Below are 25913 nucleotides of genomic sequence, written 5' to 3' on the forward strand. Positions count from 1 at the left end.
AGTGTTTGATAAACTGCATCTTAGGGATCAACACAAAAATTATATATATATGTATCTCTACAGATCAAAGAGAGATCTAAGAAAGATATCGGCCGATATATTGATTATCAGTATCGGCCCCAAAATCTTGTTTCGGTCTGACCCGTACTTTGGAGCAGTCCAGACTTAGGTGAATAAATGTAACCTTGATGACCATCCAGCCAACATTTACCTCCATGTGTGTTATTTTGATGTGCTTCTTCAACAGTCCCATTTCCAAAAGTAGAACATCTTTCCTCCATTTCTGAATTGTGCTCAAGTTCTCAAGTTTTCAATTTTTACTGCTCAAACTTTATTCAAACGTCATGTATGTTCACAACAACAACCCAAATCACAACGCAGCCAAAAATGTAAATTCATTGCAGGAATTACTCCAAAGATTTTCACCATCAAGACGACATTTACTCGGGTTCGACGTGTTTCTGCCGACCTCATCCTGCCAACATCTCCCGACTTTCAGAGTTCAGTGTTTCGGACTTTGAAACTTTCATGTCCTATTTTTCTAAAAACCAGCTGAGTGAAAGATGTGACGTCAAACCGGTCGACTTGTTTACCCATATTTACTCCGACTTTCTGAGTCCTGGTTCCGACTTGTAAGAACCAGAACTTGAACATTCCTGACCCACAGCTCTTATTTCCAGTTATTCCAATCCCGCTTAAACTCGAGGTGAATCTAGTATTATGGTCATTCTCTATAACCATGTACGCTGCAGTCACACGTTCATGGTCGTGTCTTTATGAGCGGTGTTTCCTCCTTTAAAGCGCAGGATGTAGAACATGTTGAGCAGTAGGAGAGGAGCTCTCCAGGGTGCTGAACGCGTCCGACATGGTTCGACTTCATAAATACTGTAAACGTCCTCCTCTTGTTTGTCCCGGGCCGGAACCCTTTGATAACACATAAATATTTACTCGTGTTTGTTGCGTGCATGACAACACAGCTGGAGGTCATTTCTTTGTAGAGGATAAAAACACGGGTGGCGAGCTGGAGGAGGTGATGACTGCCTGAACGAGCGGGCGCTGCTGCAGGAGAAGACGTGTAGAGGTGAAGGTGTAGAAGCGGATAAAAAAAAAAAAAACAGGTTTGACAAGCGGGATGGTCGACACGGAGGCTCGGAGGAGGGCGATGGTTTCCTCTGACAGTGCGTACGGATCATCAGCAGAGGACGGACTCACTCCAACATCCATCATCTACCCGTATGATGAAGACCTGATACACAAGGTGAAGTAACCATTTACACATCCAGCTGTTTGTTGATCTGACTCTGAGTCTACAAACGACCTTTACCAGGTAAAATTCACACAAACATGCAGCTCAACGTGATAAGTGTTTGACCCGATTGTGTTTATTTATTTTTGGAGCTTTTTATGAGAGAGGAGGAGAGAGAGAGAGATAGAGAGAGAGAAAGTGAGGTAAACGAGCCACAGGTGGGATTTTAACCCGGGCCATCCGCTTTGAGGACTGTAGTGTCTGTAAGGGTTAAATAGACTTGAGCTTTGAGTAATCAGAAGACTAGAAAACCGCTTTCCAAGCTCAAGTCCTTTAACCATCAGAAGTAACTCATCCAGTCACACACCGCTTGGTTCAGTGTCTTTCCAAACGCATGAACGGGCTAAACTATATCGGACATGCAGGAGCTGCAGGAGCTGGGGATTAAACCCCCTACCTTTCCGGTCGAGAGACGACCGACTCTACCACTGATCCACAGCCGCCCAGACTAAACCACTACGTGGTTGGCGTCCCACTTACTGTGTCATGTAAACCTTCTGGATTATTACATAACCTCCCGCTGGCTGGGGAAGCTGACAGCAGCGTCTCTTTCTGTTCCTCTTGATTCATGTTTTCTTCTGAACAGATGACATTTTTAGGGGGGGGGGGGGGGGGGGGGGATTTCTTTATTTAGAGACAGGACAAAAAAATCGAGGGGAGAGAGAGAGTAGGGGATGACAATGTGGCGGCCGTCTCTCACCTGGAACCAGCGTTACTCCTTATCTCTGGAAAACGGAGGTCGATGAAACGTATGGATTCATTTCTGCTCACTGATAATGTGAGAGTTTCATGTTTCCACTTTCTCATTATGACACATCTCTGAGGTTACATTTCATAAACATCCATGGAGACATTTTCGGCCTCCTCCACCTCCGCCCTTTTCCTCCATCATTACATCCTAACTGCGCCCTCGCTGCTCGCTGTGTCTGGAGAACGTTTACACGCCAGCAGCATCAAAGTTTGATGAAGGAGGCATGAAATAATAATATGTTGATTTAACACCGAAACTCTGTAACAGTGACTCATCCATTCAGAAGCTTCATCCTGCACTCACTTAGACTTCAGGGCCAGTTTGGGTTCCACTCACGCTGAAGAGGAAATATTTCCACCAGTCTGTTATTTAATTTATATTAAAGGAGCAGTATGTAACTCTGACCCCTAGTGTTTAAAATGAGTACTGCAGTCTAAATTCTAAACATTGCAGAGAGCTGTCTCCCCCCCCCCCCCCCCCCCCCCCCTCTAGAGTCGATGCTCTCACAGGTCACCATGTGGTGGACACTGAAGCTTCAGTGTTTATCCAGCTCTGCATCGGTCTGTAAACCTTTCTGTGTTCTAGCCTCTCTCCATTTTTCAAAAGCATCTCCAATATTGATCCTAGTTTGAGCACGTTTCTGCTCGTGGAGCTTATTAGAAACATGCAGAGGCTTTTTAGGTCGGGTACAATCACTTCTATCTGAACCACTTCTCTTGCCCGCTTCCATCACTGCAACACCTGTTGGTTTGACAGGTTTGATTACTGTGTTGTGTGTTAGTTGAATGAGATGCTGAGTAAAGTGTAGATATCTGAAAATCTTCATCCCTGCCTCTGTTTTCTGCAGACGATCCTGGTCGGGGACAGCGGCGTCGGGAAGACGTCTCTGCTCGTTCAGTTCGATCAGGGGAAGTTCATCCCGGGCTCCTTCACCTCCACCGTGGGCATCGGATTTACAGTTAGTCCAGACTCCTTCCTGAACGTCACCTGAACACCCCCCCCAACCTGATTCTGTCATCCTCACTTTTTTTTTTATTCCTATCCATCAAATTTTGTTTGTTTCTCGGCTGTTTGCAGCTTGAATGAGTCCTGCAGAGTGAGACATTGTTTCTTCTCACTGCATGAATTACGATTCCTATCACTCTGTGTGTGTGTGTGTGTGTGTGTGTGTTCGGCATTAATAAAGCTAATGATGCCACTGTGATGATTAAATTACTGAGTGGAGAACACACTAATGAGCGATGTGGCAGCTGCCCGTGTGCTGCTGTTTGTTCCAAAGCTGTTACAAACACGATGTTTTGTGACGGGGTGGGGGGGCGAACAGAAGGGCGGCTCGGCTCACTGAGTGGATGATCTCTGAGCTTTAAGCTTTGTGATGTTGAGTGTTGAAACAGCTGAGGAGGCAGAAAGCTGTGAGGAAGTATAAAACTGGCTTCCTGCATTAGCATGTGGTCGTGTCTGATTCAAGGTTCATTAACCCTGCAGGGAAATGCACAACAGAAAAAAATAACTCATCCTGCTGCCTTTTTTAGATGCACTTTCTTAGCAAATATCAATGATATTTCTCAGGTAGACCCCCAACTTTTAATTGAAGCGCTCTTCTTCTCCTCATGTTCACCTTTCATTCTGTCAGTCTGTGAAACATACAGATGAAAAAATCTCCTCATTTATCTGATACCGGCGTCAGGAAAATCCTTTATTTCAGTCTCTGCCTGAAATGCTTCATTTCAGCTGCTGTCTCTTTAAGGCCCCCCCTCCCCATGTGCCCGCTCTCTTCTGATTGGCCAGCTCTCGCGAAGCCTTCCAGGGGAGGGCTGCTCTCCAGTGCTGGGAGAAGAGAGTCTCTGTAAGAGGTTTCACCGGCTTATGTTGAGGCTTGAAGCCGTCTTGAGAAATTCTTGGTTTCATATCGGGGAACTTTGGCGGTATCCGCAGAACAAGTCGTTTAGCGCCCTCTGCAGACTCATCCTGGGTTTACTCCAGCCTTACTATAATGTAAACAGTTGTATAAACATTCAGCCCATTCAGTTGAAGAGAGAAATGAGCTCTAGAGACCCAAACTGTTTAAATGTTTATTTTAACATAGAGCTCTATGGAGACTGACTCACTGCAGGAGACAGACTCTAGTGGACACTGGAGGAACATCTCTTCATTTCTCAGGCCTTGAGATTGATTCTGGAGGAAACATGCAGAACATCCTCTCAGTTCTGTTGAGAATGAAATCAGAGAAAACATTCAGTCTCTTTTTATCTCCACTGATAAACGTTGAATCATGATGTCCATGTCAGAGCGGTGAGATGTAGCCTGCAGCAGAGCGATGATGAGTTCAGTTTAAACAAGAGATGACATGTCGGTTATGTAACATAAATGATCTCTGAGTGAGTGTCATTAGTTCTGTCACCACAAAGAGGGGGAGGGAGGAAAACTTCTTCTTCTTCTTCTTCTTCTTCTTCGATTGGCCACTAGGGGGAGACAAACACTGCAGGATGAAAGGCTTTAATTTTGATTCCCAGTTAGACCATCTTAAACATGTGTTACATGTTGATAATTACATGAAAAGATATGAGATATTTGTCATTATTTGTTTGGTTTTTTTGCTTTTGGAAATTTGGGATTTTTGTTGGTTTGCCTGTTAGAGGAGGAGTGGATGAAGAGGAATTATCTGTTAATTGAGATTAAATTGAACAGTAACAAACGTAAGGAACTCCTTTCTGATCATGTGAGATGCTCTTTTTTTGAGATTTCCAAAGCAGGGAGGGATCTGGACGGAAATGCGCAAATTTGACGCACGCGTTCTCCTCCAAGAAGAATCTTTCCTCTCTGCTTGAAGGGAAGATTTACGTTTTTTAATGAAGTGTATTTACACCTGACAGTCAAAGTTGATCCCTCTGTCCTCCGCTCCGGGTCTCTCTCCTCTCTCTGACCCTCTCCCTGATCGAGCACCACCTGTGGCGGATGAGTCAGCCTCCACCACCACCACCACCACCGTGCGCTGTGTGACCCCGCAGCTGTTTGGGGACAGAGTCCGCCTGCAGACAAAGCTCGGAGAGAGGAAACACAGCGCTGAACACTCAGTTAATGATCTGCCCACGCCACGATGCACAATCACACCGAGCTCTCCGCCTGTTTGACATCACCGCCGCTCTCCTGACGCCGATTGTTCTGCAAGTTTTCATCGTCGCTTCCGTCTTCTTCTCAGAGCGGCTTGAAGGTGCGATTATTGGAGGAGGCTTGAATGAGTGATTTTTAAGAGGAAGTGCCCGGTGATCATTTTCGTGTTCCACGCGCAGTAATGCGAGCAGCGGCGGGGCTGGAGGCTCGCGAAGAGCGGGACTGAGCGGCGGAGAACGTGCGCGTCTTTCTTGGACACATCTCGGAGGAAACAGCGGCTCGGCTCGGCTCTGACAGCCTCCTCTTGGCTTTACGATGTCTGCAAGAAAGACATCACTGACGGACAAGCATACTAAAAACGGAACCTCCAAATATGTGCTGGAGAGATGCGCCTCTGTTAACGAGTGTTATGATATCGCCTTCAAGGTGTGTATTCCGTCTTTTCTCTTGTGTGTGTGTTGATGTTTTTCTTTGTGGTGGAACAGGTGTCTTTATTTAGTACAGAAACAACCTGCAGGAACAACATCTGGAGGAGTCTCGTGCAGTATAACATTCATTTAAGTGAAATCCAAAAACTCCATAGACTGGATTTTTACGCATCATGCCTCCTTTAAGAGGTCATATTCTCCTCTTGTTTCCTCGCAGAGTCTTCGACCTGATGCTGTATTGTGCATGACTAAGAAGTCCTCTGAGCCTGTCAATCTCTATATCCGCCCTCTCTGAAATGTAAATATTTGCTCAGGGTGTACTTGTTGCGTCTTCCTGCAACCAAACCCTCCCATGATTGATTTCTAAAAGCTGCACAGACACACCTGTGACTGCTTCATCAGGACAAAAGGAGAAGTTAAAATCAGGTTTAATGGCATGCCAGGTCTTGTATGTTTGTGCAGCTATGACTCACTGTGTGAACAACATGTTAGCTTAGCGTCACACGCTGCAGGATGGATTGTCTAACTGCACATCCTGTTGTTGTGAGTTTATTGATTAGTCTTTGAGAAGACGCAGACTGAAGGATAATGAACAGGAGATGTGTGATGCTCCTCTCAGAGTTGTCACAGCGTCACATGTTGGTGGCAGCTCGGCTGTGTAGTTTGTCTTCTGATGTAAATCAGCTGACACATTAACTGACAGCTGCCAAAACAACATTGCACAATAACATCATCATCTGACCCAAACGGCAACATCCCAGTTGTGAAATCTTCTTCTTCTTCTTCAATCATCCCTCTGCAGATTTAATCTCCTCTTCTTGTACTGTCAGGTTTTGTCATGGTTTTTTGTAACCTGCTGTCTTCTTCTCTGGTACCCGGTTCGGCTCTGTAGGTGATGCTCCTGGGAGACTCTGCCGTGGGGAAGACGTGCATCTTGGTGCGCTTTAAAGACGGAGCATTTCTGGGAGGAAACTTTATAGCCACCGTTGGAATAGACTTTAGGGTGAGAGAGACTCACAGACCTACTTCCTTCCTTCCTTCCTCTGAGTGACTGTGTGAGCTGATAAAGACTCTGAAAACCCAAACCAGCATTAAACGTCTAATTCAGGTTCCTACACACATGATAGTAAGCATCTAAAAAGCATTAGCACTAAGGTTTAAGCTAAATAAAACATATGGCCACTTAAAGCTGCTGTGAGACTCTTTGGATTTGTCTTAAAGGAGATCTATCACCCTCACTGTCACCATTAAAGATTTCAGTCTGAGACTCCTGTTGAGTCACGCTGTGAGATGTGCAGCTCAAAAAACCTCCTTATTCATTTATTTTTATTTATTTTACAGGGACATTGCATATTAATAAACATTTCGGTAAATATGCCAGAGTTAGCCAAAAGGCTATTTTTCATCTGTTGTCCCTGGCCAGATTTTATAAAAGCTCCCTAAAAAAAACCAAATTCAAACATCGCTAAAAGCTACAAAAATAGAAATATCATGACAGTAATGAAGCAGACAGGTAAGCAGCCACAGGAGAAAATACATAAACCATGCAGGATACACATAAAGCAGCATTTGGTTAATATAAAAAACAAGTATTAGGGAAGGCATGTATAACCTACTAAAGTAAATCTTAAATGTGGCGTCAGTAAAATCCCTCATTTCCGCCTCTGCCTGAAACGCTTCATTCTGGTTACTGTCTCTTTAAGGCCCCGCCCCCCCCTACATGCTGCCCACCAGGGGGCAGTAACCACATAGAGAAGTCAGTCGTCGAGCTAGCTTGTGTCCTTGTTTGCTTTTTTGAGAGACATTTTTATCATGTTCAGTTTGTTTCATGAGCAGTTTAAAACTCCTCACAGTGGTCACATCTTTGTAAACTTTACTAATATCTGAGTTTAGATTGAGGGCGGTGAAGCAGGCGGATATTTATTACAAATATTAGTCAATAATTTCCATGCACCGATTGTTAGAGTTTCCGCATGGCTGCTCTTTCCCGTTTGCACTCTGAGTTACCTTCATCCTTGAGTGATTCTAAACTGAGGTTTGATCGCTGCCTGTTTTGAGTGTCGACTGCGGCTGTCAGTTGTCGTCTGTGAAAGTTCATTGGTGGTTGTTGATCTGTTTTCAAAGGCGAGGGGTTTCACATCGCTTTAGAGGTGTGAACACGACGGAGCTATCAGAGCGTTTAGTACCCCGAGCAGTCAGAGATCAGCTGGAATGAATACTGTCATAGTCTGACTCCCACAGCCAAAACATGAAGCTGATTGTCACATGCTCCGCTGTAGTGGGCGGAGTCAGGGAGATGTCAATCAAAAATGATGTAAGCAGTAAAATAAGCTCTTTTTGAAAGGTTTGATTAATACTTATAAATGTTTATTTCCGCTCAGATTTAATGGATGCTGAGTCAGACTCTAAGCATTTTTTTTATTCTTTCCTGAGGCTTTAATGCTTCTTTTGTCTTTGTGTTATAATTTGTTAAGCATCTCACAAACAACCTAATGATATTTACGAGGCAGCAGAGGGATCTTTCTTCTGAGAGTGACAGCAGCCCAATTATCACCTTCACTCCACGCAGAACACTTCATCACTCTGCGATGATCGCACCAAATGTACTAACCTCTCTCCAACCAATCAGACGAGTTCACGGACCACTCGTGCTGCGAGGCGCTCAGGACCGACTCATAAACGTCTCGGCTGATGCCTGCCCACGTCCCTGTCTGCTGCTGCTGCTGCTGCGACTGGCTGCCTGCTCAGCTCGGTCCTGGAGGAGTCGCACGGCTGACAGACGAGCTCACACACCTAGACACACACACACACACACACGCACACACACACACAGAAGGAAACAGGGACTGACGCTTCATTAGGAGCAGATTTCTCCCGTATTATTTTCTCTGCTGGGGTAAAAAAAAAATCATCTGTTTTGAGCGAGCAGTCAGTACCTCCTGTTTCCCCCAATCAGGGCCAAACACTCAGACTAATGGCGAGTCAAGTAGGAGGGATTTAAGGAGGAAATTGAGTTGCATTAGCCGGAGTGATGCATTGTCTTCTTTGGATGTTGGTGTGCACATTAGGGAGCATAATGGAGGCCATGAGAGATGGAGCTGTAAAGCATTAAACATTTCATCCTGCCTCCCTCCCGCCCGAGCAGAAGCAACAAGTGCCTCGGCCTCTTCATTCACAGAAAGTGTTCAATTGAAAACCGACACCGGCTTTACACTTCAAACAACACGATGCGTTCAGTGTTGCTCCTTTCATTCAGGAGACGGCCTGTTAATGTAAGCGATCACCTTTTGTTTCGCTGCATGAAAAGATGCATTAGAGAGATAAAGTCAATATGCTGATGAGGTCGTCCTCCGTGCTTGGATAAGCAGGCAGGCTGTTGTGGCAGCTTGGAACATGGCCGGGCTATTTTCGGCATCCTTCCTTGTAGCAGTTACTCAGCATGCAGGCTCCTCTCACGTCATAATTGGGGGTGGGGAGGAGGGGATGGAAACCCATGGCAACTAATGCAGGGGTTGAACCATGTCCGTTCTACTGAGGCGGAGGATTCAGCAGGTGGCAGCTTCAGCAGCATCTCCGAGGTTTTCCTTTTGTTGCCATGCGGCTCTTTCTGCATCTGTTTGTGTGTTTGTGTGTGTTTTATTTATGCATGCAGAGGGAAGGCGGGGCCGTGTGTGATGACCTGTCACTGATAAAGAGTTATGAAGTGATTGAGGAAGTGCGGCTGCAGAACACTTCCTGCATCTCTCTCTCTCTACTTTGTGGTTGTCTGCAATGCAAGGTTGAAGTGTTGTTGTTGTGACCTGGTTTGTTCCTGCTGCAGGTCATGGTGACAAAAAAAAACCTCTACTATCCTGTGAAACAGAGCGTGGGAGAACCTGTTTTTTATGCATCTATTTTTGGCGTTGCATATCTGAGCGTGCATGCCAAAATACTGTGTCTCACCTCGACCATGTCACAAACGCTGCTTTACTTTATTTAAGTAGAGGTTCAGGTATCTGTACTCGGCTTGTCAGGATTTGAATCTTCAATATGATTCTAGTTAAAATCAAAGGAAACTGATATCTTTGTTGAAACCACAGCAACCAAAATAGAAGTTCTAGGAATCCAGTATTATTCCTCCCTTCCTCCAAACTCCTGCACAACGTCTAAACTACACAAAAATGTGAGAGCAGCAGGTTGATTCAACTGGAAACTGGAACAACTCTAAATTGTCAGAATAGTTGCCAACATATTTGTGCAGTTTAGACATTCTGCCTTCTTCAGTGTGACCTCTACTTGAGTGAAATAGTTTCCACTTTGCAGAGCTCATGCATTCCTTCATTTTGATTGTTCCATGTTCAAATACTGCATGCAACTTCAACCTTCGCTCATATATCCCTCATCCTTTTGTCCCTGTTAACTCGTCTGTCTGATTTATTTCGGGGTCTCGGAGCTGATTTCGCTCGTCTTCTCCGCACAGGAAATCAGAGGGCACCCCTACAGGGCTGCAGGAAATGAACGGGGGAGTCAGTTGTTATGCCGCCAGCCGTCTTTCTCACTGTTGTGTAATTAAGTCTAATCCTGAGACCTTGTTGTTGTGTGGGTGTTGCAAATTACTTTCTCTGCCAGCATTCAAAGACACTTTGAGTTGTTTTTGTTTCTCTCTTTTCTTTTTTTGCCTCACACTGAGCGTCTGAGCTTTTGTGATGTTCGTCATCCTGTTTGTCTCACAGCACTCTCCTCTCTCAAACATATGGTCGACTGGCAGCCTCTCATGCCTCTTCTCTTTTTCTGCAGAATAAAGTGGTGGACGTGGACAACATGAAAGTCAAACTCCAGGTGAGGACGTGCAACCTTTTCCTCTCCGTCATCTTTTTACGGCAGCTGCTGACCTTTGAGTCAATCTGAACTCGTCTGGCAGGTTTTTGCAGAATCAAACAAAGACACAGACGGATTCCTCTCGACCCAGTTATCTTTAACTCTTAATTCACTGTCGTTGTTGTTTGCATTGCCAAAGTCTCTGATGTCTTAGTGGAGAGGAGCGCTGCAGGTATATCGAGCTGTTAATCTAAAAAGCACATTCTTTTAACACCGAGTGGGAGAAGACAAAATTAGATTTCTCTTCTTGCTCCAGTGAGTTCTTCACTCTTTTTTCTTTCCTGCACTGGCCTTGCACATAAAAAAAACCACTTGTGATTATTTCTAAAATAGAGTCTGCCGGTGAGAGTCTGAACGGAGGCAGGGAGAAGGATATATTAGAGATCTACGAGCTGGAGGAAAGTGCTCGGGTTCAGTTTTCAGGCTGGCTGGAAGTAATGTTGAATTATATGTTGTTTTAATAAGTCTTGGATCATTCTGTTATGATCCAAAAATGACCTCTGCATGTGGAGAAAGTCAATGCGTTTCAGTTAATGTAGTTAATATACAAACCTGTACATGTTGAAGATAACGTTTAAAAAAGAGGACTATACAGACTCCATGGTGTGGCTGTGGCTCAGTGGTAGAGTCAGTTGTCTCTTGATCTGAAGGTTGGGGGTTCGATGCCTAGCTCCTGCAGCCGCATGTCAGTTGTGTTCTTGGGCAAGACACTTTTGTGTTCATATTTTTCTGTATATGTTGGGAAAGTAAACAATGATAAATCTGTTCTTAGCTGCAAAGATGTTTAAGTTTAACTCTTCTAAAGCTAGGCCTGTTAACCTATTTATTAGCACGTCTAGCGTACTGTTTTCATCCCCAAATGATGCGTCTACATTACAGGAAGAATGTGCGACGTGTTCCACATAAATACATCATAAATCCAGTCTATCCTGTGTAGATGTGTCTCTGAGTCATGACTGTCTACAGTGAGTGAGAAGCTCGAGTCCCGCTGGCTGTGTTGTTGTCAGAGCTGTGTTTACATGGACTGGGCGGCCGGCTCCTCCCCTTGTGCATAAAAGCTACAAGCTAACTAAAGAGCGCTGACATTAGCATGCTAACACAACAATGCAGGTCACAAGTGATTGCAGCCGGAGCAAAGGACAAGTTTGTCCACAGCTTGGGCTTCATGGTTCTTAATTATGGTGCGTTCTAATTGATAACGCGAGGGCGGAGGCTTCAGTATGGAGGAGGCGTGGCCTAACAGCAGTTTGTTTTGGTTTCATGCTGGAGCTAGAGGGCGACATCTACTGGATCAAAAAGTCACACATTCTTCCTTTTATAACAAATTAAAGTACCGGGGGTGAAAGTTCGTCATAATTAATGTATTCCATTTCCAGTCAATAGAAGTTTAAAAGGCTTAATTTAGCTTTAGCAACATTAGCTAGCTTCTCTAAAGCGGCTCCTCTTTGCTCTGACTCTGCAGTTTTATTTATTAGTCTGCTTTGTTTTTAAACATACAGTTCTATAAATAAGGAGCATTTTGGTTTGTCATCGTTTTGTGTCGGCTGTGGTTTGGAGGAATTTCTGCTGTGAGCTCTCGTGTCATTCTGTGGTTTGTTTGTTACTCAGATCTGGGATACGGCGGGCCAGGAGAGATTCCGCAGCGTAACACACGCCTACTACAGAGATGCCCAGGGTAACCTCTACTGTGTGTGTGTGTGTGTGTGTGTGTGTGTGTGAGTGAGAGAGAGAGAGTGTGTGTGCGTGTGTGTGTGTGAGAGAGAGTGTGTGTGTGTGTGTAGGAAGAGCTTGTGTAGGTAAGGGATCAACCAGGATGAGGTGTGTACTTTTTATGTGTGTGTAGGTGTGGATGTGTTTGTTACATAAGATAATAAACTTTAACAAGTGTCTGTTTTGCTCTCACAGCGTTACTGCTGCTCTATGACATCACCAGCAAGCCGTCGTTTGACAACATCAGGGTGAGAGCGCCTCGCTTCACTCTCTCTCCTTCTTCTTCTCTTTTCCTCAAAACGCCTCGCTGTGTCCATTTACATGCAAAGTACCAGGAGGGCTTTTCACCGCCGTCTTTTTAAATGACATGATGTTATCGACACGGCTCCCAGTTTGAGGAATTAAAAGCAATAAGAGAGTGACTCAGCGTGTCTGTGATTGATGGAGGACGCATTTTTAAAGCTCTCAGTGATGATATTTATTAAGTTTAAACTCTAATCCCCCTCTCTCTCTCTCTCTCTCTCTCTCTCTCCTCCTGTATGTGTCTGTGTTGTTCTCTCGTAGGCCTGGCTCACGGAGATACACGAGTATGCCCAGAAGGATGTGGCCATCATGTTGCTCGGCAACAAGGTGAGCAAAGCTTCCCTTTTTTTTTTTTTTGCGTTACATAAAAAAGATCAGGAGGATAACTGCTCCCGTTGCACAATTTCGAAACATCGCTTATCACGCTCATGCAGACGTGCGGCCGCTTCAAAGACTGAACGTACTTCCGCTCCGCTGCAAACGCTTGAAAGCAACCTGCTCGTTTAGAGATTCAGACGAGAAGAACGCTCCTAATTATGTTTTTTGTGTGTTCATTAACTTCAGTTATCAATGTGCACACGTTTCCTCTTTAATGAAAATAAAGTAAGAGACCCAGAACAATGCAAATCTCTCAACATGCGGGGGATTGTTATCAGATCTTTATGACTTTCAGGATTCTTACAAAGATGGAAAAGTGCTGAAATAGATTTTTAGAAAATTCTTTGTCTGGAAAAATGTGAAACAAAGAGAGAAGAGAGTATTCAGGATAACTTGTAGGTTCTTCCCAGTTGCCTTTTTTTTGTGAAAAATAATATTTTTAAAGGAAAGGCTGCATCGCTTTTTCTATGCATCCATACATATCTGCATAAAAAGACAAATATGATTCAACTGCTCTAAACATGCATGAGAGGTACAGGTCATCATGAGAGTATACAGACAACTTTAAAAGTGACCTCATTATCTTCATATAGCAGAGAAAATGTGAAGATGTAAAAAGAAAGAATCATGGACTGTAAAAGAAACAAAACTAACACTTGCTTCAAGCTTGATTTGATTGAACTAAATCTCCACAAAGCTGCCGGTGCTAGAAAGAGAAAATCCTCTTCTCTCATTGCGACCAGCAGTCGTTGCTAATATCTCAATGAGCGCCCTCTGGTGGTGCTGCGAGGACTCCACCACCTTCGGCAGGGTCACAGATGTCGCTCAGCAGCAGCTCAGATGGTTTCTCTCTTCCTGCTGGAGGACGAGTCTCTGACAGGTCATCGGTCTGAAAGCGCTGGAGGAGACGGCGTTCAGCTGAACACGATGGTGCAGATCTGTATCTCATGAATCCTCGCGGCCCTGCGTGATGACTTGTTTTCTCCTCCTGCTGTTCTCTTACAGTCAGACATGGCTGCAGAGCGGGTGGTGAAGACGGAGGACGGAGAGAAGCTGGCAAAGGTAGAGTGATGAACGCTCCTTTAATCTAGATAATAAAACACACTCTCCACGTCTCTGCTAACGTGTTTCCATCTTAGGAATACGGCGTGCCGTTTATGGAGACCAGCGCCAAGACGGGAGTAAATGTGGAACTGGCTTTTCTTGCTATCGCAAAGTAAGTGTCAATAAGTAACTCTGACTCCTAGTGGTTAAAACGGGTACTGCAGTCCAAATTCTAAACATCATAGAGAGCTTTCTCCCCCGCCCCCTCCTCTCTAGAGTCGATGCTCACTCAGGTTGCCATGTGGTGGACTCTGAAGCTTCAGTGTTTATCCAGCTCTGCATGGGTCTGTAAACCTTTCTGTGTTCTAACCTCTCTCCATTTTTCAAAAGCATCTCCAATATTGATCCTAGTTTGAGCACGTTTCTGCTCCTGGAGCTTATTAGAAACATGCAGAGGCTTTTTAGGTCGGGTACAATCACTTCTATCTGAACCACTTCTCTTGACCCGCTTCCATCACTGCAACACCTGTTGACCTGATAACTGACCCCTGACCCCGTGTCGTGGTGAATTTCCCTGCTGAAATGGGATAGAACCAATCACAAGATAGAAGGTGTGACATCACGTTGGGATTCATTTGATTGGATCGTTAGCTTTGACAAAGCTTTTAAATTAGTCAAATATTAGTCAACGCCCGGATTGCAGAACGAGTCATCAGACGTTTGAAACGTTTAACAGGAAGAGAAAATACGGTTATTAGGACGTAAAAATCTCTACAGAAATATATTTGGCAGAACGTGGAGGAACGCTGGATTAAAACCAGAGAATGTCTTTTTTATTTCATGGAGACATTGAAGAGCTGATCAGAGTTTTGGGATCAGGGGTCTCGGGGGTCCTTCAGATATTAGACTCTCTTTGGTTTATTGGATTGGCTGAGTGAGGAGAACGGAGTGGCATTTAGGGTGGCCAATCAGGATTCAGAGGTGGGCTTCTCCGCCCCTCTCTGGAGACGCTCCTGGCTCCTGCACTAATTAACACTGAGGACTCATAAACAGTTTGTTTTTTAATCTGTTTCATGCAAACAGCTCTGAGTCTCGCTCTGACTCCTGCGACACTCTCGTGGTTTTTACTAATTTGTTGTTCTGACTCGTCGAGCGTTCACGCCGACGCTCCCTGTGGATCTCAAACATTCATTTTTTTTGTAATTTCTGATCTTACTGACTTCTTCCTGTTCACACCTTTTTCTCTCTTATAAAGGGGAAGAAGACGGTTCTTCAGTCTTAAATTGACTTAGTGCAGCAGGTTCCCCGAGCGCTGACAGAAAATAATGTGGATGATTCTCTGTCTTCCTATGAAAGACATTTTAAGTCGGAGTTAGATTAAATGATTCATGCTCGAGGCTTTTTGATTAAATCTCTGCTCAGAGGGATGTTTCTCGCCGCTCGCTCTTATTTCTCTTCCCATCTCATTTTCTCGATTCGCTCGCCCTGTCTGTGCTGCATCCCACACATCCACCCCCTCTCTCTCTAACTTCCTCTCTCTCTCTCTCTCTCTCTCTCTCTCTCTCTCTCTCGCTCTCTCTCTCCCTCTCCATCAGGGAGCTGAAGCACCGAGCCACACAGCAGCCCAACGAGCCCAAGTTCCAGATCCACGACTACATCGAGTCTCAGAAGCAGAAGTCAGGCTGCTGTGGCATGTAGCCGAGAGAGAGAGAGACAGACAGATAGACAGTGTGCGAGAGGAAGAGAGAGCCAGAGAGGAGAGAGAGAGAGAGAGAGAGAGAGAGAGAGAGAGGGCAAAAGAGTCAGAGAGCGAGAGACAGAGAGAGAGGGAGAGAGAGAGAGAGAGAGAGAGGGCGAAAGAGACAGAGAGACAGAGAGAGAGAGAGAGAGAGAGAGGGCGAAAGAGACAGAGAGAGAGTGAGAGAGCGAGAGATAGGGAGAGAGAGAGGGAGGTAAAATGTCTGCTCTCGTAACAAAAGCCAATCCAAGCACCATCGCCCCCGAGAAGAAGTGGACGTCCTCGGCTTCTCCTCTAAACTTTGAGATGAATCCGGATTGGTCGCCATCCCTAAACTGAAATGTGAATCAATCAATTTCTTTTATGTCACGTGTTACAAATGTTTGTGGTCTCTGTGGTGACGGTTGTCAGGGGTTACGATCTGAAATTCTATATCCATCTGCACCGCTGCAAACTTCACACAGAACATGTTGCATTCAACGAGTAACTATACAACCTCAAATTCTTCCTGAACCTTTCCTCCGATCATATTTAGAAAACTCGAGCGGTGTGAGGGTCACAGAGGAGGCGGTCTGAGTTACGATCTGTGCAGAACTGGAAGATTTTCCAGCCTCGAGGAGTTTCTGTAACTCTGCTAGAACAAAAAAAAATATTGAGTGTCCAAGCTTCTGCAGCCAATAGAAGCATATTAAAGTGAAAGTTTGGATTAGGATAAAGGGGACAGCTGGTTGTATGAGGTAGTCGGTTATAGTCAGAGTTTTCCCAGACAGCACGGCTCCTGTCTGGAGAAGTAAAGCTACAGAACGGACACAGAAGCTGAACTATGAAACTAGCAAAACACATTTCAGCATCTTAAAGAGAGAGTCAAATAATCATCATCAGTTTAACTGGAGCATATTCAAATAATTTTAGTATTTCCCCTTCCTGTTGGACAGACCTTTAGCACTGGAGGTTTCTTCTTGCTCACTGCAGGAGACAGCCTCTAGTGGACATTTTAGGAACTGCACTTTTTTGCATGGGCTTTATTTTTTAACACCTGAGCTTGCTGCCTGCACATGAGGTCACATTGTGTTACATTTAAGATCAGCTGTTTTGCTCACAGAGTCCAGTGGTGAACTCGAACAGAAATCCAACTTCACTTTGCAGAAGAAACAAAACAAAGAGTGTCCACCAATCACCTCTTGACTGATCGATGTGGCTCGCTGCACTGAATGCAAACATCAACTTTCAGAATGCAGAGTAGGTTCAGCTATACAAAGAGTTTGTGTTGGTTGTTTTGGTGCAAAAACTGTGAGCATCTGGAGGTAGAATAAAAAGTAGAGAGGTGGTAAATACTCCTACTGCAGAGGAACCCAAATAAAAAGAGAAACAATGTGATGTAAAATATGTAAAACAGGTGAAATAAAGAACGGTACAGTGGTGCCAGCGTTTACAAAAAGCTTATAGTATAAAATGCTGAGACGGCGTGCAATTTAATCTGATGCTACGTCAACGTTTAGACACTCGTTCTGAAGAGGTTTGACTTCTCCAAACAGGAGCTGTGCTGACATCGACCTTCTGTAGGTTTAAAACTGATATATTTAAATTTACAATCGTTCAACTTCACCTCAAATATTTGAACGATCTCTTTTCCCGCGCTCCACTGAAGTCACTGTGGTCAGAGTTAGCTTAGCCACGTTAGCTTTGTTTGGCTTGAGGAGTTTGCAGGTTTGACTCGTTATAAAGTTATCTTATCAAAAACATGAAAGGTGTGTTGATTTGGATAAAGCATTTCTCTCGTCTCAGTTTTTCAGGCTCTGAATCCTTTTGGCCTCTCAGTCTTCATCACGTTTCTTGTTTTTTATGATCCATGTGTTTGAGACGTTCAGACTTCAGTCTCAGATTGTAGCTCAATGATCCGTCTGTTCACATCTGTACTGCTGTTAGAATAAAGCCCACGCCTGAGGGCGCTGCCCGCTCTGTGTGTGTGTGTGTGTGTGTGTGTGTGTGTGTGTGTGTGTGTGTGTGTGTGTGTGTGTGTGTGTGTGTGTGTGTGTGTGTGTGTGTGTGTGTGTGTGTGTGTGTGTGTGTGTGTGTGTGTGTGTGTGTGTGTGATCTCATGATCTTTAATGATCTTTAATACGTCATCTTTGGTTGGAGGTTTCCCAGCATGCAGCTTTCTTCTTACACTCACACACGCTGTTGTCTCTTTTTCGGGTAGACGTTGTTGTGTAGACCCATGGTTCTTGACTGGTCGAGCCTCAGGACCCCCCCCCCCCCCCCACCAACCTCCTTCATGGAACATCCCGACCCAAATCGCTGACATTTTTATTGACTGATTTATTTCATTAAGAGTTCTTCATGTTTAAAAAACTCATAGTAGACAATTTTTTTTCCACACATTCCCAACCCGCTGACAACGTCTCCGCGACCCGCTTTGGGGTCCCAACCCACCAGTTGAGAACCACCGGTATAGACTGTATCAAAGCTGTATTTGTTCCCGCCCCGCCTCGTGTCACGATGTTCATCATGAATGTTTGTCCGTCCTCTGAGGCGTCCGGTGATCACAAAGTGCCATGAGAAAGTGCTTTGTTATCGTATTATAAATATAAAAGATCTATTTTGTAATGTTTGTGCTGTTGTTTCACTGACGTCCCGTCTGTGTGTCCTCTGTGTGTGTGAGAGTCACTGTACAGTGACAAGGTGTGATGAGGTTAATGAGCCACTGTGTGGCAGCAGCGACTCTGTTTATTCTCCAGTTTGATGCAGTAAAGAAAGGTGACGATCAGACAGAGGGGGGGGTGGGGGGGGGTCGGGGGTCTGTGAGAGGATGTGATTTATCAAGGAAATACATGTACATACTGAATAAAAAAAACACTGTTTAATAAGAGTTAAATAATTAAATGAAAAGATCATAAAAGTGTTTAAAAAGTGATGTAAAAAAAATCCTTCAGGCATTAAATGTGTTTATAAAGTTCAAACTGTGTGTTAAGTTTTATTCATGAGCACAAACATGAAGCGACCTCACTGGTAACTTATCTGAACACAAAAGTGATCTGATTACTCACCTGTTAAAGGTACACTCTGGAGTTTTGGTAGAGAAATGTTAAAGTTGGAGAAGTGTACAGATTCTGTTCATAACTCTAAACACAAACTGTTCATATGCAACATGTGCTCGCTGTAACTGAAGAGTCAAGAGTGAAACCGTTACTCTCCTGGTAGCTTTTTTAGCTGCAGCAGTGTTTCAGGGAATTTATTCTTTGAATAAAGTTTGAGTATTGAGTTCAGAAAATTGTTTCACTTCTCAAAGTTTGAAATCTAGAGAAATTAACTCCAGTTTTGTAACGGGATAAATAAGTTGAGATCTCGAGAAAAACAACTCGACATGACTCGTTATCAAAGGAAAATAAATAAAATATTTGTTAGTTTGTCTGCTCAGAGTAAAATAATGTGGAAAGTAAGACCTGATGGTACGGAAGCCCTAAGGGGACATGCATGAATCGATTTTATATTAAAGGTCACATATTCTCCTCCTCTTCTTCAGTGTAAATCAGTCTCAGAGCTCCTCAAAACATGTGTGTGAAGTTTCTTGTTCTAAATCCACTCTGATCCTGTATTTGATCATGTCTATAAACCCCTCTATTTCAGCCCTGCTCAGAACAGGCTGTTTCTGTGTCTGTACCTTTAAATATGTAAATGAGATATGTCTGACCACGCCCCCTCTCTGGAAGGGCTCAGGTGTCTCGGTGCTTTCTCGCGCCATGCCCTATTGTTTACGGTGAGAAGGCAGATTCAGAGGGCAGAACAAACACCTAGCTGTGGGAGTGTCACCCACCTGGGGGAGGGGCTACTGCCCTTTGTGATGTCATGAAGGGAAAATCTACAAACGGCCTGTTTGAGCACACATTTTCTGAAAAGTGGAGCAGGCAGAAGACGGAGAGGATGGACTTTTCTCATCATTGGGGGGTTTGTAGACGGACTAGAGACACATGTTAGTGTTAGAGGAACATGGGGAAGTGGATTTGACCTTTAATCTCCTTTTTCCTGTGATAATGAGCAAATTTCGATTGTTGTTTACAGAGATTTTGACATATCCTGTTTTTATCAGACATAACGAGTTCATTTCAGCCAGATGTTCAGAAATCTACTCGCTATGGTAACGGAGCATGTTCATCCCTATAGGTAACAACGGAAATGTACTTGTAGTCACTGGAATATTTAGTAAAAATCAAATGTATGTAAATATGTCTGCTTAGGGCTTCTGTACAAAGCAATGAAAGTATCCAGAGAAACAGAAAAGTAAAGACTTTAAAAAACAGTCATAACAAATATCTGTCATCCCAAATCTCTCCACAGCAAACTTTAAACTTCATTCTCCGTAAACGTAACCCTGGGTCGCTTGAAAAGTAAATGAATAGTCCTAAATGAAACACGAGTTAGATTTCCTGAGCAGCCTGTTTTTTTCCTGGACAGTCCCGGGTGGTGTTTCCTCCTCAGCCCTCCCTGCTCTGCATGAGGCAGCCAGCTGGGCAGGTCCGTGAACGCACCTCCCTCTTCCTGAGAGGCTTTGCGCAGAGAAGCAGAGGTAGTCCCGTTAAAGACCTCAGACCCGGGTCAGGACCCTGCAGTATAGGCTACACAGGAGCGACCCACAGAAGGAGGATTCAGAGTCCGGATCAGACTCTCCGTGAAAGTGGACTACAGAGACCAGCAGCAGCGTTTCCCACGGTCTGATCTCCCCAGCAGGACGGTTATTGGTGTGTGCGTGTGTTCAGTGCTCAGTTTTACAGCAACAGGTCGAGGATCAGCTGCAACATGCCGAGTAAGAGCCAGTACCTGCGCCCCCGGCTCTGCAAGTTGGAGAAGGGCGACAACGGCTACGGCTTCCACCTGCACGGAGAGAAAGGTAAGACCGGACAGTTCATCCGGTTGGTGGAGCCGGACAGCCCGGCGGAGGTGGCGGGGCTCCGCGCTGGAGACCGGCTGGTGTTCGTGAACGCGGAGGACGTGGAGAACGAGAGCCACCAGCAGGTCGTGTCCCGGATCAGAGCCACCGTGGGCTGGCTGGAGCTCATCGTGGTGGACCCGGACACCGAGCAGCTGCTGAAGAAACACAACATGAAGTGTCTGAAGGAGTACGTTACCGAGGGAGTCCCGTTACCCCTCGATGAGGAGGAGGGGGAGGAGGAGGGAGAGGTGGAGGTGGAGGTGGTGGTGGAGGAGGATGTGGAGGTGAACGGGACAGAGATAGAAGATGAGCAGCTCGAGAAGAAGAACGATGTGGAGGAGGAAGAGGAGGAGGAGGAGGAGGAGGAGCAGGAGGGGACACCCAGAGAGGCGACCCCGGTCCCGGAGAGCAACGGAGGACTTCACGAACACGTGGAGAAAAAGCTGAGCATCGAGTCAGAGAAGGTGAGTCAAACTTTTCTCCTTATATTTCTTTACGTAATGCAGGAGCTTTAAACATGAGAGCTGCAGGATGCATCACTGAAGCACAGTTTTTTCTAGAAAGAGTCAAACATGTGAAGCACGCTGCACCCACACATGCAGCTGAGCGTGTAGGGCTGCAGAACATGTGGGCAGGATCAGCTGTGAGAGGACACAAACAACCTGAACTGAAGAATTCAAGGAGAGAGAAACTTTCTCCAGACTTTAACCTCTCAGGGAGAATGACGGAGTTGTTCCTGAGCAGTCTGTTTTTTGTTTTTGGGACCCTTCTGAGCTTTTGACGGTCTGATGCCCGTGTTTTACAAACTCGTTTGTCCCCACGTCCACCACAAGTCTGAATACTGTGAAATCAGGCTGTATTGGTTGTGCAATAGTGGGTTCTTATCTTGTCTTTCTCATCTTTTCTCTTACTTAAAACTTTTTTTTAATGTTTTTTGCAGATCTTGTGCAATATGGGTGGTGTGGTGCTTCTGTTGTTTGTTGTTGTTTTTATTGATTCTACTGTAGAGACAGCACTCTGAGTCCAAGACAAATTTCTCCAAGGAGACCATAAAAAGTAGTGTATCTTATCGTATTCACCGTGTGGTACGGTATTGTATCATATCGTTTAGTATCACAGCACATCGTATCATATCAAAGAGTCTCATCCCGTGTATCGTGTATCGTGTATCGTGTATCGTGTATCGTGTATCGTGTATCACTTTAGCACAATCTGTTTTTTCTTTTAAAGACATTAAGGAATGGAATAATCTTCCAACTAGTCTTAAACTTTGCACAAACTTCTACACTTTCACCTGGGAAGTCAAAAAATTTATTTTAAGTAACTGGTCTTGTCAGCATTAATGTGTCACCTTGACAACCTTTTACATCTCAGGGAAACTCTAACATAATGTTTTAATATCTGTAAATTGTTCGGTGTCTTTCTTCTCTTTTATGAAATGTGTGTGTTGTGTGTTGTGTGTTGTGTGTTGTGTGTGTGTGTGTGTGTGACTGGTTGATTTGTATTTTGCTGTTTACATCATCTGCCCAGGGACAACAGATGGAAATTAGCTAGCTAGCTAGATCTGGTACAAAGCATCTCTTCTTTTCTGAGACTAATGTTTTTTTGTGCCCTGCCCCTGATTCCAATAAACGATTAAACTAAAAAAAAAATATATATATTACCGCACCATAACTGAACTATTAAAACAGTGTCAACATCTATCATGATGATGTAATCATCTGCTTCAGTATCAGTGATTTTTACATTTGAGTAAACTGAGGAGCTTTCCAGGAAATCACAGTTTACCGTTTTCTAACAAGTTAAGACCAAACTCGATTAAATGAGAAGATATCGTACAGACGGAGAATGACTGCACTCTGACTCTCCAATGCGACGGCTTTATGAAGTGGTCAGAGTATACAGGCGTTAAAAATGGGAAAGTGTTGTAAACGAGTGTGGCAGTAAAGTCGTGCAAATCATTCTGAAGTTTTTATTTAAAGTGCAAAAAAGCACCAGATTACAAGAGTTTATTCAAACTGAAATGTGATGGTCGACGTGAAGTCCACGGCGTGACAGACATCAAAAAGGCGCTGAAGACAAAAACAGTTTGAGACTCGACCAGGACGAGAATATCTGACATAGCAAACGCTCCACAGCAGACAACAGGAAAACTAATGAGAGAATTCTCGCTCTGCAGAGGCCACTTGTTGCTGGGTGTGTGTGTGTGTGTGTGTGTGTGTGTGTGTGTGTGTGTGTGTGTGTGTGTGTGTGTGTGTGTGTGTGTGTGTGTGTGTGTGTGTGTGTGTGTGTGTGTGTGTGTGTGTGTGTGTGTGTGTGTGTGTGTGTGTGTGTGTGTGAGAGTCAGGATCAGGGTTCATTAAAAAGCTCTTGAGGAGGAGGAGAGGGTCGGTCCGGTCTGGAACATCTGTGTCCTCTCTCTCTCTCTCTCTGTGCCTCCTGCATGTTTATCCCCGAGGCTGTTTGTGTCTGCGTCCAGCTCTGCTCCACCTCAGAGAGACAGACAGAGAGAGAGAGAGAGAGAGAGGGCAGACAAACAAACACAAAAAGGACCAGGATGTGCTCTTCTTCTTGTTTATCTCTTACAGGTGTCCATGCAGCATGGTGGTTTGAACTTTTCCCTCACTACCCCGCCCCATAAAGAACCATCACTGACCTAGAGGTGGTGCATGGGTCTGTAAACCTTTCTGCGTTCTAACCTCTCTCCATTTTTCAAAAGCATCTCCAATATTGATCCTAGTTTGAGCACGTTTCTGCTCGTGGAGCTTATTAGAAACATGCAGAGGCTTTTTAGGTTGGGTACAATCACTTCTATCTGAACCACTTCTCTTGCCCGCTTCCATCGCTGCAACACCTGTTGACCTGATAACTGCTCTCATCTCTGGACGCCTTAAAACTGCCTACCTTCTCTGGTCCAAACAAATCCAGAGCATTCAGGAGCAGAATCTAAAGTTAGAAGGAGGACATACTGGCTGCTGCATTGTTGTCAGAGAAGCCAGCACTTTAACATAGCATGTTTCCTTAATGTCTGATCATATAGTAAGATCACTTTATCATTTCACTCTCTACACATCTTATTGATTGGACCTTTAATGTTCAATGAAAAAAATATTTGTCTTAGTCCTTCAATTAGGAGTAAGAAAGTGAGATCTCTGTTTCATGTGATCCACTAGTGGAAGAAAAGTGTCCCAAATATCTGCTGGGATAAAAGTTTGGATTGGACCTTTTCCTCCACAAACAAACCTCAAGATGTCTGTTTTGATGTTTTCCCACAAATCATTATTTCTAAAAGATGAGAGAGGATTTAGATTTGACCTTCTCTTTAGTGTAACGTGCAAAGCAGCCGTACTTACAAGTTACATTTCTCACCGCGCTCTCACCTGTGCACAGCATTGGAGCTCTGCAGGGTGACGTTGTTTGTCATATATACAGCGATTGGTTCCTGTGTTTACTCCTGATGCTGTGTGCAGATGGGCCTGATGTTGGGCTGTGACTGTGCGACTCACACTGTGGCACGCAAACCCAGAGGGAAGGGACGTCCAAACAAACAATCCAACAAACTCGCTTTGATTTCATCCTCACAGCTCCAATCAGGCCGAGCTGATTTTATGTCTTTACGAAATCAGGATTTCTCAGGATGAGGAAGTTACTCGGGGACATGAACCATAGCAGTGTGTGTGTTTGTGTGTGTGTGAGCGTGTAAATGAGACCCCAGGGAAGCGGTGTAGAGTCTGCTGTGTGTCTCTCTTACACTCTGAGGCACCTCAGGCTCTGTTTTTCACACAGACTCTACTCCTTCTGGAATTTTCTTCATACATCCTGTCCGGGATTCCTGTGCCCGAGCCCTGTGGCCCAGCCAGTAAAACACACACACATACACACACACACACACACACACACACACACACACACACACACACACACACACACACACACACACACACACACACACTCACACACTCTTGTACAGCCTTGGGCAACATACACACTGACGTCCTCCCGTCTGGCCTCATGTCTTTACAGCGACACAAAAAGAGGGTTCGAGAGGGAGCGAAGCCTACTCCAGAAAAAAAACTCGCTCAAGGTTGCCATGGTTACGTTGATGTTGTGTGGTGTGTGTGTGTTTCTGTAAGTGTGAGGATGGAGGTAGGCGAAAGTGAAGCAGGGAAAGGGAAGGTGTTAAAAAAAAGGATCTGAGCGGCGATGAGGGTTACAGCATGAGGAGAGAGAAATGAGCCACACACTCACTCACACACACACACACACACACACACACACACACACACACACACACACACACAGGGCCGGTTCCAAAGGTCTTTGTTTTCTTTCCTGGGCAGAACATTTTTCACCCCTTGGTCGTCGTTGAGTGGATCAGCTGTGCGCTCTCCCACTCACTCAGCTCTGGTTACTTTACATAACAAATATATTCCAGTGACTTCCATGCAGCGTGGTAAACAACATTTAACCCTTTGGAGACTGATTTACTCTGAGCGGACCTTAGAGATTGTTGTTGACTTCAATCTTTCTTAAAGGCTTTCTATGTGATTTTTTTGATCCAGCAGATGTTGCCCTTGAGCACCATCATGAAACCAAAACAACTCGCGCTGCATTGTTGTGTTAGCATGCTAATGCTAGTGATCTTTATTATGCTCGTATCTTCACACTGCATGTAAATTTACCTGAAATGAGCGTGATCTAGAAACACAGTTAAGCAGTGAGTACAGTATGTTATTCTTCTTTTCTCTAGTCCCTCAATTAAACAACTTTTATACGTGAGGGGAGGAGTCAGCCGGCCGTCCTGACGATGTAAACAAACTGAAGATAGGACTCTGAAAACATCACAGACAGTGGGGCTCGGGTGTTACACCCATTGTAGACAGTCATGACTCACAGAGTTATTTTCAGAGGATATACTTGATTTATATTACATTTAAGTGTGAAAAATCACATATAAAGACTTTATATCGAAATGTACAAAAAACGTTTTAAAAAAAGATGCAACTTCTTTATAAGACAGGTTTGAAGGAGAGGAACGAATCCATCAAAAAACGTCCAGACAAACTCCTGCATATCCTCCTCGATATGGCATTATATCGTCTTGTGCTCCATGCAAACTCATGTATGGATGCAGATGTTACAGAATGGATACGGCTGCAAAGCTGTGATGACGGTTTTGAAAGGCGATTGACCGATGGAGCAGTTCATGATAACTCTCTGTGAGAAGTATTGTATCGTGGGGTTGTGGTAAATACCCACCTGACCCCCATGAGGTCCAGATCCCTCAGCCGCTCTACCCCTCCCCCCTGAAACTCCCTCCCACCAGATATCTGTATCATTTACCCTCCCTCCATTTTTAA

At 44.6% G+C, this 25913-nt stretch overlaps 3 protein-coding genes across 3 annotated transcripts in view; all 3 read left to right on the top strand.

The window, feature by feature from the left end:
- Positions 1-962: 962 nt before the first annotated feature.
- LOC136183043 (ras-related protein Rab-26) lies at positions 963-3048 on the top strand. The gene is made up of 2 exons (XM_065964793.1): positions 963-1258; positions 2905-3048. The coding sequence occupies exons 1-2, from the start codon at positions 1133-1135 to the stop codon at positions 3046-3048; spliced, it is 270 nt and encodes an 89-aa protein (XP_065820865.1). The 5' UTR covers positions 963-1132.
- Positions 3049-4837: 1789 nt separating this feature from the next.
- On the top strand, positions 4838-18586 carry zgc:112183 (uncharacterized protein LOC550410 homolog). Its single transcript, XM_020651612.3, has 9 exons — positions 4838-5594; positions 6489-6599; positions 10373-10414; positions 12062-12128; positions 12359-12411; positions 12728-12793; positions 13850-13906; positions 13984-14060; positions 15484-18586. The coding sequence occupies exons 1-9, from the start codon at positions 5484-5486 to the stop codon at positions 15584-15586; spliced, it is 687 nt and encodes a 228-aa protein (XP_020507268.1). The 5' UTR covers positions 4838-5483; the 3' UTR covers positions 15587-18586.
- A 1065-nt stretch (positions 18587-19651) lies between these two features.
- The window catches only part of nherf1b (NHERF family PDZ scaffold protein 1b), a 31677-nt gene continuing 25415 nt past the window's right edge, over positions 19652-25913 (top strand). The window contains exon 1 of the mRNA XM_020651598.3: positions 19652-21017. Within this exon, the coding sequence (XP_020507254.1) occupies positions 20421-21017 (597 nt within the window). The 5' untranslated portion in view covers positions 19652-20420. The remainder of the gene's footprint in view (positions 21018-25913) is intronic.

This window comes from Labrus bergylta, chromosome 16 (genome assembly GCF_963930695.1).
Source record: "Labrus bergylta chromosome 16, fLabBer1.1, whole genome shotgun sequence".
NCBI classification, from domain to species: Eukaryota; Metazoa; Chordata; class Actinopteri; order Labriformes; family Labridae; genus Labrus; species Labrus bergylta.